The sequence below is a fragment of the Crinia signifera genome, chromosome 19, assembly GCF_055691185.1.
Source record: "Crinia signifera chromosome 19, ASM5569118v1, whole genome shotgun sequence".
In the NCBI taxonomy this organism is placed as follows: domain Eukaryota; kingdom Metazoa; phylum Chordata; class Amphibia; order Anura; family Myobatrachidae; genus Crinia; species Crinia signifera.
The window spans coordinates 83,880,000-83,895,376 of record NC_139226.1 but is presented as its reverse complement, the minus strand read 5'-3'; the positions used below and the strand labels follow the sequence as shown (position 1 = coordinate 83,895,376).

The 15,377-nt window shown below is 44.6% G+C and overlaps 1 protein-coding gene across 4 annotated transcripts in view; it reads left to right on the top strand.

Annotated features, from left to right (window-relative positions):
• Positions 1-15,377, top strand: part of KIRREL3 (kirre like nephrin family adhesion molecule 3) — a 603,038-nt gene that overhangs the window by 468,043 nt on the left and 119,618 nt on the right. For all 4 annotated transcript variants that reach the window (XM_083162831.1, XM_083162830.1, XM_083162832.1 and 1 more), the window contains one exon: positions 6,128-6,285. In XM_083162831.1, the coding sequence (XP_083018957.1) occupies positions 6,128-6,285 (158 nt within the window). The remainder of the gene's footprint in view (positions 1-6,127; positions 6,286-15,377) is intronic.

The window sequence follows — 15,377 nt, the reverse complement described above, 5'->3', positions numbered from 1 at the left end:
TCGAGCCCTCGCGTCCTAGATTCCTTTCTAGTAGAAAAAAGGATGTTTGACAGTTCCTTATACATGTTGAGCATGTCCCCCTTAAACGTCTCTTTTCTAAAATTGTCCCAAATTGCTTAATCTCTCCTCGTAGCTTAAATTCTCCATTCCCCTAATAAGCTTTGTTGTTCGTCTTTGGATTTTTTCTAATTCTATTATGTCCTTTTTATAGTGTGGGGCGCAGAATTGTACTCCGTATTCGAGGTGCGGTCTTACCAATGCTTTATACAGTGGCATAATTACCTTTGAGTCCCTAGTTTCCATGCCCCTTTTGATGCCTGCTAAAATTTTGTTGGCCTTGTTTGCTGCTACATTACATTGGGCACAACACCCCAGTTTGCTATCTATTTGGACTCCTAGATCCTTTTCCAGTATTGAATTACCCAATTCCTCTCCGCTAAGGTTATAACTAGCACACTGGTTGTGTCTCCCTAGGTGCATAACCTTACATTTATCTACATTGAACCTCATCTTCCACTTTTTAACCCCTTTCCTCTAGATTTGAACTATCCTTTTGAAGCGTGCTGACATCTTCTGATGATTTAATAACTGTGCTTAGTTTTGGATCATCCGCAAAGATGGATACATTGCTGAGTAACCCCATCCCAATATCGTTAATAAAAATGTTAAATAAAATGGGCCCTAAAACCGATCCCTGGGGCACTCCACTTAGTACTGGTATTGTATCTGATACGGCACTGTTCACAACCACTCTTTGTTCTCTATTACACAGCCAGTTCCCTACCCATCTGCAGATATTTGCCCCTAATCCCAGGTCCTCCATTTTATTTATCAACCTCTTGTGTGGGACAGTATCAAAGGCCTTAGCAAAATCTAGGAAAATCACATCTACAGCGTTTCCATTATATAGGTTTTTGCTAACCTCCTTGTAGAACCCTAGTAGATTAGTTTGGCATGAACGATTTTTCACGAACCCATGTTGGTTAGTACTGAGTAGACGGTGATATTCTAAATATTCCTGGATACCATCCCTTAAAAATCCTTCAAATAGTTTACCCACAATTGATGTTAAACTAACGGGTCTGTAATTAGCGGGATCCTCCTTTTTTTTCCTTTTTTGAATATTGGCACTACCTCTGCTATTCTCCAATCTTTTGGTACTTTACCTGGCGATAGTGAATTTCTAAAGATATAATGTAGGGGGGTATCTAGTTCATCCCTTAATTCCATTAATACCCTCGGATGAATCCCACCTGGCCCCGGTGATTTATTTGTTTTGATTTTGCTGAGCCTCAGTATTATTTCCTTGGGCGTGAAGTCAACAATGAGATCTGGCTTATTTGTCCCATTTGTGGTAGATGTTCGTTCCACAGTCTGCTCTCCCTTAGTAAATACTGATGAGAACTCATTTAACAGTTTTGCTTTTCCCTTATCCTCTGTAACACTTTTTCCACTGATATCAGTTAATGGGTCTATGTTTTCTTTAATTATACGTTTATTATTTATGTATTTAAAAAAACTTCTTGGGGTTGGTTTTGCTTTCAGTAATATAGGGGGTTATTTTGGTTCACTCTTTCTGACAAATTCCTTCTTAGATGCACAAAACCATGTGCACTGCAGGTGGGGCAGATGTAAAATGTGCAGAGAGAAGTAGATTTGGGTGAGTTATTTTGTTTCTGTGCAGGGTAAATACTGGCTGCTTTATTTTTACACTGCAATATAGATCTCACTTTGAAGTAAAACCCCACCCAAATCTAATTCTCTCTGCACATATTACATCTGCCCCACCTGCAGTGCACATGGTTTTGTCCATCTAAGAAGGAATTTGTCAGAAAGAGTGAACTAGAATAACCCCCATAGGGAGCTTCTGCTGTTGCTGCAAGCAAGGTCGACACAGTGGATCATGGAGCGCAGAGAATGCTCTGCAATGCAATAGTACTTTAGGGAAGTGTTGCTGCTGAGCAAGGTCGATATAGCGCAGCATGAAGTGCACAGAACGCTCTACAGCGCAATAATACTTGCGCCACCCAATGCTGTATCAGAGTACTATGTTGAATGGTTTATTATTACATTGCTACAATGAAAGTACACAATGTGCTATGATACAGGACCTATTCTATTATTAATATTTATAAGAGCAGAGGAATGGAGTTGGGGAATAATATATTATTTATAAGTACTGCTAATGTCACTGTGCACCCGGGATGTCACAGTGCTGCATGGTGACATCTCGCTAAGGACGGCTGTCACACATGTAACCAGCACTACATTGTTATATAGACAGTGTGTGATGAGTCAGCATTTATCACCCCCTCCTGGGGAAGCAGCACTTTGTGCTACTGTATGTGGAACATCCCCATGATGCAATGCTACAGGTTGCCGCAACACAAAAAGGGAGAAGCCATGATGATGATGCGGATGATCCGCCACTATGGCAAAAATGAAAAGAGGTGACATTGCCCTTAGCAACCAATCAGATTCTGTATTATTTTCTAATGCAATAGAGAAATGATAGACAGAGGCCCTTATTCTGGTTCACTCGCAAAGGCAAATTCCTTCTCAAATGGACAAAACCATGTGCACTGCAGGTGGGGCAGATGTAACCTGTACAGATAGAATTAGATATGGGTAAGTTACAGATGGAGTGCCTCTCAGCCAGTGCCGGGGCTCGCCAGAATACCCCTGCTGGCGAGCCGGCGCTTCATCTGACTGGGACGCATGAGCGTCTCTCAAGCACGCGCATCCCAGTTTCCAGACGGCAGGGTACGCGAACCCTGCCCGTCTCCGCTTCAGGGAGACAGGCAGGGTGAGGGGGTGCGGGGAGGTGGCGGTGACCAGCAGGAAGCTCCCTTGGAAGGGGACACGCGAGCATCCGACCACCAGACCCCAGCTCCATCTGTATTTGGTTTCTGTGCAGGGAAAATACTGACTGCTTTATTTCTACACTGCAATATAGATCTCACTTTGAAGTAAAACCCCACCCAAATCTAACTCTCTCTGCACATGTTACATCTGCCCCACCTGCAGTGCACCTGGTATTGCCCATTTTAGAAGGAATTTGCCTTTGCGAGTGAACCACAATAAGGGTCATAATCTGATTGGCTGCTATGGGCAACATCACCTCTTTTCATTTTCTAGAAGCTTTAGTCAATTTAACCCAAAAACTGTGAGTCTACCGGATGGATAGATAAACCAAATCTAAAAATGTCTTTATAAACTGCTAACTTAGAGTTTAAAATGCGTTTACAGTATACTGCCAGCATAAGGGATGTTGTCACACATGGCTGCACCATGTTATTCCATTATACTGTTGTTGTCGTTCCGTTATTGTATGTTACACGCATTTTATAAAAATCCATTCCGAGTAGCTTTTCATATAAATGTGAGCGCCGTCCTTGTACTGATCTAGATATATATATATATATATATATATATATATATATATATATATATATATATATATATATATTGAAGTGGAGAAAGAATGTGCGGCACTCACGGATTTGAATTCAAAAAAGCAACTTTTAGTGCAGGTGTCACGAAAACCGACGTTTCGAGGCTTCTTTGCCTCTTTTTCAAGGTGTGAACGTTCACACCTTGAAAAAGAGGCAAAGAAGCCTCGAAACTTCGGTTTTCGTGACACCTGCACTAAAAGTTGCTTTTTTGAATTCAAATCCGTGAGTGCCGCCCATTCTTTCTCCACTTCAGTACCTAATCTCCACAGGGAAGGCTACACGGTCCCTCACAGCAGTCATCCAGAGTGCCGACCGACCTCCGTATTTATATATATATATATATATATAAATGTAACTCTCATATACATTTATGTCTATTGCTCATTATGTATACATTTTATTTGATGTTTTCAGTGGCGCACACTGGGGGGGGGGGGGGGATATAGTTGCCATCGATTGCTCCACTGACATTGGCTGCTTTGACTATAGGTGCTCCTGGCCAGTATCTACTGGTGACCTCCTTCAGTATATCACATGACTGGTGTTAGGAATAATCTCTCTCTCTCTCTCTCTCTCTCTCTGTATATATATATATATGTCTAGGGTCTGATTGTGTGTCTCCAAAATACTGCCATCTGTTGGCAGCAAGTGAAACTACATCTCTTTCTCACACATGCACAAACACAGAGGCAATCACAAGGTAGCAGACTAGCTTTTGAAGCATTTGATTTGAGCGGGCTTACTAGTATTATATAATTGGGTGTACAGGCAGGCAGCAATGACAAGAAGCCACTGCTCCATGTAACATGGTCTGTACTCTTTCTGGTTAATTTCCCCTTCTGTTGGGAGGGTTATTAAGGCCTGAAGCAATGAGAGGGTGGTATAAGCCTTTTAATCAAAAATGTAATTATGCCACAACAAAAGCTGTAAACATCGATAGGAACACTACATTTAAGTACGTCATTAGTTTGACTTTTTAAGAGCGATACGTTCTCTATTGAAATACTTCTAAATTAACAACAATCCATGCAAAGTGTAACCACTTTACTTTATAAATGTACACATTTAATAATGAAATGCGAGTTGCACAGCGGAATAATCGTAACAAAATGATCGTTAAAGCATTTTATGAACAAGCAAACATCACACTTTAATTGAAAGTTTTAAAACATTAAGAATATCGTACTTTGTATCATTTTTATCCTTCAAATCCTAGCTCTGAATCTGCTATTGCTGTCATTAATTCCAGTCATTAATGTGCAACAGAACTGTATATCTGTTATATGGAGCCATGAATGGCGATCTGTAACTGATGTACTTTAATATACGCTTGCCTTGTGTCCCACCCTCAATGCTCCCAATTTACAAATTGCACTATTTTTCCACAATACCTTTCCGCAAAATAACCCACCGTTGATACTGCTGTTTCTTTGTTAATTAGAAAAGTAAGTAAAGCAGTTTTCTAAAACACAAGGTGGCAGCTGTGTACCTCTGTTACCTTATACCAGAAGATCTGCAGATTGTTGTGGCAAGCGTTCATGGACATACGTACACATAATACACGCTGGGACTAGACTCAAAGTTGTTGAGACTTGTAGTGCCACACTGATATAAAAAATAGAAAATGCAGGCACACACAATTTTTGCAGATGGAAAAAACCATGCTATACTGCAGGTGGGGCAGATGTAGTATGTGCAGAGAGAGTTAGATTTGGGGGAGTTATTTTGTTTCTGTGCAGGGTAAATACCAACTGCTTTATTTTTACAATTTAGATTTCAGTTTGAACACCCAAATCTAACTTACATCTGCCCCACCTGGCTGTGCTGGCCAGGGCTTGGAGTTGTCCTAGACTCGGAGTTGGTGGAACTTATCCCCCCCCCCCCCCCCAAAAAAAAAAAAACAACAAAAAAAACAATGATGCTGGGGAACCTGGAGCACCAAGACCTGAGGAAGGTGGAGGAGGCTGAAGATTATCGGTGACACTAGTGCTGTCTAAATCATCTATTGATGTGGGTGGTGGGTGATTTCTGTTGGAATTACTGTGCAGGGTCGTGGTGAAGGTGGAACTAGTCCCACCTGCTGTTCACGTGGCGGAACTCAGTACCACCCTGTTTCCCGCCAGAGCACGCCGTCTGGTTCAAGTCTAGAACACAGTACCCCCCAGAGCCAGCACAACCCAACCGCCCTGAGGCATTACACTAGTGAGATGTGGCAGTTTAAGCATTAAAAGATTTTACATTATGCAGCAGCTCAGTACTAACAGTGTTACATAATTAAGACTTATTTATGTTACAATATTAAGAATTATTGTATTATAAAGTGTTAGATCAGTTTAAAGCAGTTTAGATTTAATAATGTATTATTTTAAGTATAATGCTCTGAAGCAGCCAGACCACACCAACCCAGGGGGTCCCACGCCCCAAACTCTGGACATTCACCTGTATGGGCACCTGGACAACTGAATGTTCTCCTATATGACTCAGTTGCTGAGTGTTCCCTAACTGTAGGGTCATCAGTGCACAGCATGAGAAGACTTCATACAGTATGTGTATTATACTGTATTCATGATCTCCTACCTGACAGATATGTGGTTCCACCTTCTAATGATAGAGCTTGAGCAAGAAGAAGTTCAGTAATTACATGCGGTGTCTTCTTTCTGTTCTATCAACAGTTCCACCTGATGATCCGGTAATTATTGGTGGTCCTATAATAAACCTCCGTGCTGGAGACCCCCTGAATTTAACCTGTCACGCAGACAATGCAAAGCCGGCAGCTACCATTATCTGGATGAGGAATGGCGAGGTCCTGAATGGGGCAACATATTCTAAGGTAAGCAGTTAAACTTACTGTGTGACGACACTTCTATTGCTGATTATTTGTACACTGGCTGTATCCGCACTATGCTTCTGGGCGCTAACCTGTCTCTGAATGCTCTCACCTGACTTACACATTACCCATCAACTTTGGAATATATATATATATATATTTATATATATATATATATATATATTAATTCCGTGTGTCACCGAAACACTGCCATCTGTGGACAGCAAGTGATGCTACATCTAGCTTTCGAAGCATTTGCTTCGAGTCGAGAGGGCTTACTAGTATATTATATAGCTAAGTACTCATCAGCTCCTATAAGGTGAAGTACCGCCAGTGACCACTTGGGGGACACTTGACAGACCAAATTACTCTTTTGTAAACTAACAGAAAGTGAAGACAATTTTTGCAGGGACACTGCAAAAATTTGCTGTTTAAAACTTGCTGGATATGGAGAGATGGAGCTTTGAAGACAGAGATTGGCGGTAGGAGCAGATAGGGACTGGGGGTGGGGTGGAGAGTTTGTGGGATAAAAACTGTCACAGCGCAAAGTGAAAGTACAGATGGAGCCCCTCTCATTCAATGCCGGCGCCCGCCAGAATGTCTCTACTGGCGAGCGCTGGCTGAAAGGGACTCTCACACGCACTTGCGTCCCAGTCACTTGACGGCTGGGCGGCGGAACCATGCCTGTCTCCGCTTCAGGGAGACAGGCAGGAGTAGGGGGGTGCGGTGGGGTGGCGGCAACCAATGGCGAGTCGACGATGAGCTCCATCGGAACAGGGCGCACAATAGTCTTGTGCGTGTGCCCCCTTCCGACGGATGGCTGGCGGCGGCTGGCGATTCTATCGATATCCCCCGCAAGTACTAGAGGCGCTCCACATTGCAGAAGCCGTCATTATGACGGGCTTTTAACTAGTGTACAGTATATATAATACACACACCTGGCTTCGATGGGCATGCGCTGGGGTGCTTTACTGAAGCATCCCCTGGCGACATGATTGGCTAATCTCTGTCTGCGGGTTACACATACGTACATTCTCCTTATCGTACATATACCTTTCATCCTAGGGGGAAAAGACTAAGCTTCCTATTTCCCTCTCACTCCGGCTGTTTCATCACTGAACCGGCAAGAGATTTTGTAGAAACATTTACTTATGTGTATCTACTCCCAACAGCCGACTCCATAATCCCTGCGGCCTCGGCAAACCGATAATTAAAAAATCCAATCTGCAGAGGCGACCCTTGTACAAATGCAGCCAGAGCTACGCTGCTCCTTCCCAGAATGCTTGGAGTCTCACCACGCTCTATGGTGGCTCCATTGAACCAAGAGAATGAGAGGAAATTGAAAGCTTTTGTATGCTGTTAGCATATCATTAGATTCCTCTCATTCCCTTTGTGCTCAGAACACGGCACAAAAGGGGGGAAAAAATCTGGTTCCTCCAGAGAGAGAAAAAAGTCACATTCAGTAAAAAAACCTCTTTAATCTGGATTTGAATATGCCAGCCGTTCACGGTAGGCGATGCCACAATACAGTTGTCTCGTTTAGAAGAGAACACAATGGCGGTGAAGATGAAGATGAAGGAGAAGCCGTGAAAATGTGACTGCGTAGGGAACTTGACAAATAACAGCTGTGAGAGAACGTGTCACACTGAGGATACGGGCAATGAGGGCTGTTGCCGTTCTCGGGCAATGAGTGCATTTAGGAAACGTCAGCCTCTGAACGGCGCAAGATGTTAGGTTCTCTTATTCTGACACTTATGCAGAACTAGCATTCTCTAGACTTCATTCCAGCCCCCGAAACACTCTACGGTTACACACGTAGATCTCCAGGAGAAGCAGCTTCAGAAACCTCTGTTTTATATGAAAAGACACCGAGGCAGGAAGATTGGAATCTGTTTCATGTCTTGATGCAAACATTAATAGGTGCAAGTGAGGTGAAAGCTGTACTTTGTGTTATACGCGCTTCTCGCGGTGCAGTCCGTGGTACTGTGCTGAATGGATATAGAATGACGGGGCTGGGCAGTGGCGGAACTTGTTAGTGGTTGGCCCAGGTGTAAAAAATGACTCCACCCCAACCCAAGTTCACAATATGCAACACGGCAGAGGGTGACAGGGATAGGCAGGGGTAACAGGGAGAGGCAGAGTGTGACAGGGAGAAGCAAGGGATGACAGGGAGAGGCAAGGGGTGACAGGCAGAGACAAGGGGTGACAGAGGAAGGCAGAGGGTGACAGGGAGAGTCAGAAGGAGGCAGTGCATGACAGGGAGAGGCAGTGCATGACAGGGAGAGGCAAGGGGTGACAGGGAGAGGCAAGGGGTGAAAGGGGGGAAGAAAGGGGTGACGGAGAGGCAACGGGTGACGGGGAGGCAAGGGGTTACAGGGGGAGGTAGAAGGTGACAGGGGGAGGAAGTGGGTGACAGGGGGAGGAAGTTGGTGACAGGGGGAGGCAAGGGGTGACAGGGGAGGCAGAGGGTGACGGGGAGGCAGAGGGTTACAGGGAGAGGCAAGGGGTGACAGGGGGAAGCAAGGGGTGACACGGAGAGGCAAGGGGTGATGGGGAGGCAAGGGGTGACAGGGGGAGGTAGAAGGTGACAGGGGGAGGCAAAGGGTGACAGGGAGAGGCAAGAGTTGACAGGAGGAGGTAGAGGGTGACAGGGAGAGGCAGTGCATGACAGGGGAGGAAGTGGGTGAAAGGGGGAGGCAGAGGGTTACAGGAAGAGGCAGAGTTTGACTGGGAAAACAGTGGGAGACAGGAAGAGGGTGACAAGGGCAGCAGTGGGCTCCTTAGACCTCAGGGGCCCCGGTGCACTATACCTGCTACACCAATGGTAGTCTTCCTCTCGGGCAGGGCATGGATCATTTGATCAAGATTAACAGTGTCTAGGTAAACAGTCAATAGGTCGATACTGGCAAAAGGTTGATACAAGCAAAAGGTTGACACATGAAAAGGTCGATATGAATTCTTTATTTTTCCTTGGTGTCCGTGTTAACACCTGAGCCCCGATTAGTGTACTGTGTGCTCCCTTTGCTCACCATACTTTACGATATTCAGTTGTAGTTCACATGGATGGTAATGTTTGAAAAAGCAAAAAATGGGGAAAATGGGAAAAATTGTGAAAAACTTTTTTATGTGATGACCATTGCCAAGTAGACCTTTTGCTTGTGTGGACTTTTTGTCTATATCTACCTTTTGCATGTTGACCATATGGTATTGACCTAGACACTGTCGACATACCACCCAGATCCCAACATGGCTTATATACCCCCACCGTACACTTATTTTTAGGACAAATCTTCCCATTTGTTGTTGCATTTTGTTTTCAGGATTGTATTATGTACTGGTATAGGAAAACTGGGTCATATACTGTAGGTGCAGTGGCGTATAAATACAGATTCTGTGGTGTAGATCTACAGATTCCGTCGCATATAACTACAGATTCCGTGGCATAGACCAGTGGTTCTCAACCTAAGTCCTCAAGGACCACCAACAGTGCATGTTTTCCAGGTCTCCACACAGAATCACAGGTGAAATAATTAGCTCCGCCTGTGATCTTTTAAAATGTGTCAGTGAGTAATGGGTGCACCTGTGCACCTGCCAAACATGGATGACCTGGAAAACGTGTACTGTTGAGGGTCCTTGAGGACCGAGGGTTGAGAACCACTGGCATAGACCTACAGATTCTGTGTAGAACTACAGTTGAAATGGTTGCGTCTATATCCAGTTCTGTTTTTTGACATTTCCCATCATGCACAGGGTCCATGTATAACTGGAATGGGAATCCTTAATCTGTGGTGAACGAAGCCAGCTAAAGTGTCCAAAGTGTGGCAAGTGAAGCGAGCCTGCGAGGGTACCATACAATCCAGCTGAAATAAAAGAATATAACCTACACCTACGTAAATTACAGATAAAATAAAAAACGCTGTGAAGGCATCAACTTCCGCCCTCACTTAGGGTGGGATGTACTAAAGGGGAAATGCGGTTTGGGCTTCTATAGCTGCCTGCCGTCCGCGTGCCCCCTCCCGTCCTCCTGATCTCCTCCTCCCCCAGCAGGTGTCACAGCCTGGAGGACATCCAGCTGCAGGGGGGAGGAGGAGATGCAGGGGCACACTGGCAGCCGCCGGGAGGTGACGGAGACCCCCGCAGACCACATCAAAGGGTCTCCGTCACTGCAACCCGATGCTAGCCGCATATGTTAGTACATATGCGGCAGCATCGCGGTGGCTGCCAGGCGAAGGGCGGCGATGTATATTAATACATCCCACCCTAACATCACATCCTGATCAAGAAACAGAAGTGGATCTAGACACAACCCAGATGCAATATGTGACTTGCTATCTATGTAACATGCAGTACTGCTGACATTTGTTATGTTACCATATGTGACCAGTACATGCTCAGCCTATACGTGTTACAGTATACTGTATGTGACTCACTGTAGAGCATAGTTTGGAATAGTTTATTGTTTCCATTATTATTACAATAAGTAATACACAGTGGCTGCAGCCATTACTCTTTGTATATTAGAAGTTAGTAGAAGTGTGTCGCTCCCTGACATGCCTGCTCCAGGTTCTGTAATCGGAGAACATTCAGCCTTAATGATGCGCTGTATATTATCCGGCTAATGGCTTATTGCCACCAGGATATTGCAGCCATCAGTCCTGTTATCCACCTGTAGCCGTATCAGGACGGTTCTGCTGAGACAGGTCAGCGGCTGGGACTATGTAGGAGTGATCCAATGACATTTCATTACTACACAGACCATATCAATTCCTGGTCCACATTGTACACCATCTACAGAAAGTCTCTCTGTGTCACCCGCCATGACAGTAGCGTTATTATAACCATGGGGTATAGTGTCCACATTGTTATTACTAATGTTGGGAAACGTATATAAAGTCCAATAAATACACAGCCGGCAGCCTATACAATGAGGTCAGAGGTCAGGCTGCCCTTCTTCATTGTCCTTTATTATTACTCGGAGCGCTGCAGTCACTTATGTTCAGTAATATATAATCTTTATATATCATTTTTAGTTTTATCGAATCAGTAAAAGGCTGTGGACGGATCTTGCATCACTGCTGTTTACATGGCACTGCACCCCACATGCGCAGTACCTGTCCAGTGCATGCAGAGTATTTCATAATCCGCACATGCACTAGAGCTGGAATAGTAATCCTAGGGAACCCCTCTCATCTTAATACACCCCTGAGATGAAGAGTAATTAATTGACAGATGGTGTAGGTTGAGGTTCTTTGATGTAGCTGTTATTTAGGAAATCACCAATGTGTTCTTAGAGTACATCCTGCCGCAATATGCCATGTAGAGCGAGGTGTCGTGTGCAGCTCTGCTGATGTGGGGCACCTTCTTTTGCCGAAAATGCCTCCTTAATCACCAAATGACTAGGACGCACAAGGAGACTGAGTTATGTGCTATGTGGCGGAGTCTGTGTACAGAGAAGAACAGAACTTATATTGGACACAAGATGCAGTGGATACATTGAGCACTTTGTGTACTGAGACTTGGTTGCTCATAGATAGACAAATGTTGTACACAGTATCACATTACTCAGAGCAGTCTCCTAGTTCCATTGCATTGCAATTAAGAAGCATTTTCGGCATAAAAGACTCCCAAAGATAGAAGATTCTCATGCAATCTTGGTGCGCGAATAGAGAGGCTGTTTGACGAGACTGCAGCAAAGATGGATGAGGACACATCTTTGGGTCTAACCAAATCTGAGCTAGGGTCTAACCTAATGTGATTGGCAGGAGGTCATGCAGTATAGGAGCAATAGCTGAGCGACACGGGAAGGAGGTAGGAGTGATACGTGGAGGAGGCAGGAGCAATGTGCGGTGGCAGGAGCGAAACGTCAGAGCATTCTAGGAATTGGCCATTGGCTCCTTGGAACGTTTCCTGTTAATGTGTTTCTGGGAAACAATAATACATGGCCAAAATGTGCGTGTGTAAATTCTGCAACCCATCAATGATATGTCCGCTGTGTGTGGTCATTGGCTGTTGATATGGCGGCTGTGTGTGGTCATTGGCTGTTAATATGACAGCTGTGTGTGGTCATTGGCTGTTAATATGAAATCTGTGTGTGGTCATTGGCTGTTGATATTGTGGCTACGTGTGGATATTGTCTGTTGATGGAGGCCGTGTGTGGTCATTGGCTGTTGATGGAGGCTGCGTGTGGTCATTGGCTGTTGATATGGTGGCTGCATGTGGTCATTGGCTGTTGATATGGCAGCTATGTGTGGACATTGGCTGTTGATATGGCTGCTGCATGATATTCATTGGCTGTTGATATGGATACTGTATTTGGTCATTGGCTGTTAATATGGTGGCTGCATGTGGTCATTGTCTGTTGATATGGAAGCTGTGTGTGGTCATTGGCTGTTGGTATTGCAGCTGTGTGTGGTCATTGGCTGTTGATGAGATGGCTGTGTGTGGTCATTGGCTGACTGTACTGCAGAAGACGTGACTTCCAGCTGTAGTCATCTGACCGTAGTGGCCATTGATGCAGTTACCTTGTGGTCTGGTGCTATATCAGTGATACACTGACATATGTAATTCTTGCCTTTGGGACTAAATACACGTCCTGGAATTCCTCGAATCCTATCTGGTTGGAGAAACTGTTAATGGACTGACTGCACTATGGAAATCCAGCAGCAATGATAGTGGGGGCAGGACAGAGAGATTGATTATCTTAATTGTTTTAACTGCTTTCTGAATTATTTATGAATATATAATATGTTAATGATACTTAAAACCACTGGGAGGGAGAGTTGGAAACCAGAAAAGCTTGATATTTTGATATCATTTCATGAAAGTATCCACAAAGCAGAAACCAGTGCGAACTCTCTGCTTAACGGGTATGTTCCAGTACTAACAGTGGCAGGACCCTTCCACCTATCCCATTTATAAGTCCAGCATATACTCTGAGATACTGTGATGTCATAGATTTCCCACAGCACTGCCACAGGTGTTCCTAGGATGTAAGATTGGGTGTAGCTCAGTTTATTAGTGAACTGTATACATGTACAAACCAGTGCACCATATATACACTGGCTACAGGCATTGCTGGGATTTCTGCCGTGTTATACCTTCTGTACAAACCAGTGCACCTTATATACATAGGCTACAGGCACAGCCGGGATTCTTGCTGTGTTAAACTTTCTGTACAAATCAACAGACAACATACACACTGGTGTGTATTCAATGCTTTCTATGACAGTGAGCAGGGCTTTCCCATTGCTCCGTTTTTGGAGCGAGGGGGAAACAACGTATGCAGCGGGCTCCCTGCATTAGCCGCGAGCCTCGTTCTTTTGGGAAATCCTCGCTGTCCTCCGACAGTGAGGATTTCCCTGCGGCATTGGGTGAGCGGCTGGCGTGGGGGTTAAACAGCGAGGATCGCTTGCTTTCTGCGATCCCCGCTTTTTAACCCCCTCGCCGGCCGCATTGAAAGGGGTCTTTGTCTACAGGTGTACAGGGATTCCTTCAGCCATTAATCAGGAATCTATCACACCCAACCACCATGCGCTCATTCTGACATCACCATGCAATCACACACACTAACCTGCTACATAGACTGTGTGACTGTGCTCACTATGACATCACCAACCAATCACACACTGACCTGGTTCATAGACTGTGACTGTGCTCACTGTGACATCACCTCCCAATCATACACTAACCTGCTACATAGATTGTGTTACTGCGCTCACTATGATCTCACCATCCAATCACACACACTGACCTGTTTCATGGACTGTACTCACTCTGTGACATCACCTCTCAATCATACACTAAACTGCTACATAGACTGTGCGACTGAGCTCACTATGACATCACCATCCAATCACATACTTACCTGTATACAGGGGGTGAAGGAATGACCCTTCAGGTAGGATTTGCGCTAAGGGGGAGCAGCTTGATGTACAAGTTTAGATATAATGGGAGATTGTGTAGACACAATTTTGGGTCAAGCGCTAGGGAACAAGGGTGAGGACAGACTTGGGAGCACAAACATGCGGTGTGAAACGCGTTGGTTACGTTAAGGAGCACCAGGAGAGGAGTACCAAGCTTCCCCAGCCACCCAGAACCTTGCCGCACATCTGACAAAGAAGTCGGAGCCGGCGGGTGACGTCACAGCACCCGGCCGCGAAGTCCCGCAGCTTCACACAAACGCTGCTAACTTTCAGCAAGAACATCAGGGTAAGATAGGGACAGCTTCTCCCGAGACTCTGTTGCTCCCACATCAACACAAAAGTGTGTAAACATATTGGTCTTTGATTTTATTTTGTTTCGTTTTTATTATTGTTTTATTTTTACTTTTACTTTGATTTTTATTTTTATTTATTATTTTTATTTTTTATTTTATTATTTTTTACTTTTTATTTTCTTTTTTTCACCATTTATCCTCCTCTTTTCTTCCTCATTTCTTTCCAGTTTTTATTTTTATTTTATTTTATTTATTTTCTTACGCTTCCACTCCTTTCCTGCACCCTCTATGCAAAGCTAATCGCGTGTGTGTGCACCTCTCCCTACAAATTGTTTGTGCTCCCAAGTCTGTCCTCACCCTTGTTCCCTAGCGCTTGACCCAAAATTGTGTCTACACAATCTCCCATTATACACATACTTACCTGGTTCATAGAGTGCATTGCAGCAAAGTCAAGGTAGCAGGTTAGTCTTGACCTGCCAGCCATAATTTCATGTATTATGTGGTTCATCCAGACAGAGGCTTCTTGGGAAACATAATGTCCGACAGCCTTTACAGGATGCTTCTTGCTGATGGGACAATTCTCTGTTCTATCTGTGGTTGGGTTGATCAGAGGCATGATATGGTTAGATGGTTTAAATTGGTATAAAATATCACAGTTTCGCAATTAGGAATGATGGTGGATCTGTTGTATTAAATCCCACTTCTGGTACTCCAAAAACAATCACATTCTCACATACAGTGACCTAGAGTAGTTTACACCCTTCGTATGTTCTGTACGAGGGTGACCAGGGCCGGCGCTACCCAATCAGCAGCTCCTGCAATGCAGGGAGGCGCCATGCTGAAAAGGCGCTGTCTGCCTCCCTGCTCTGCTAAAGCTGCC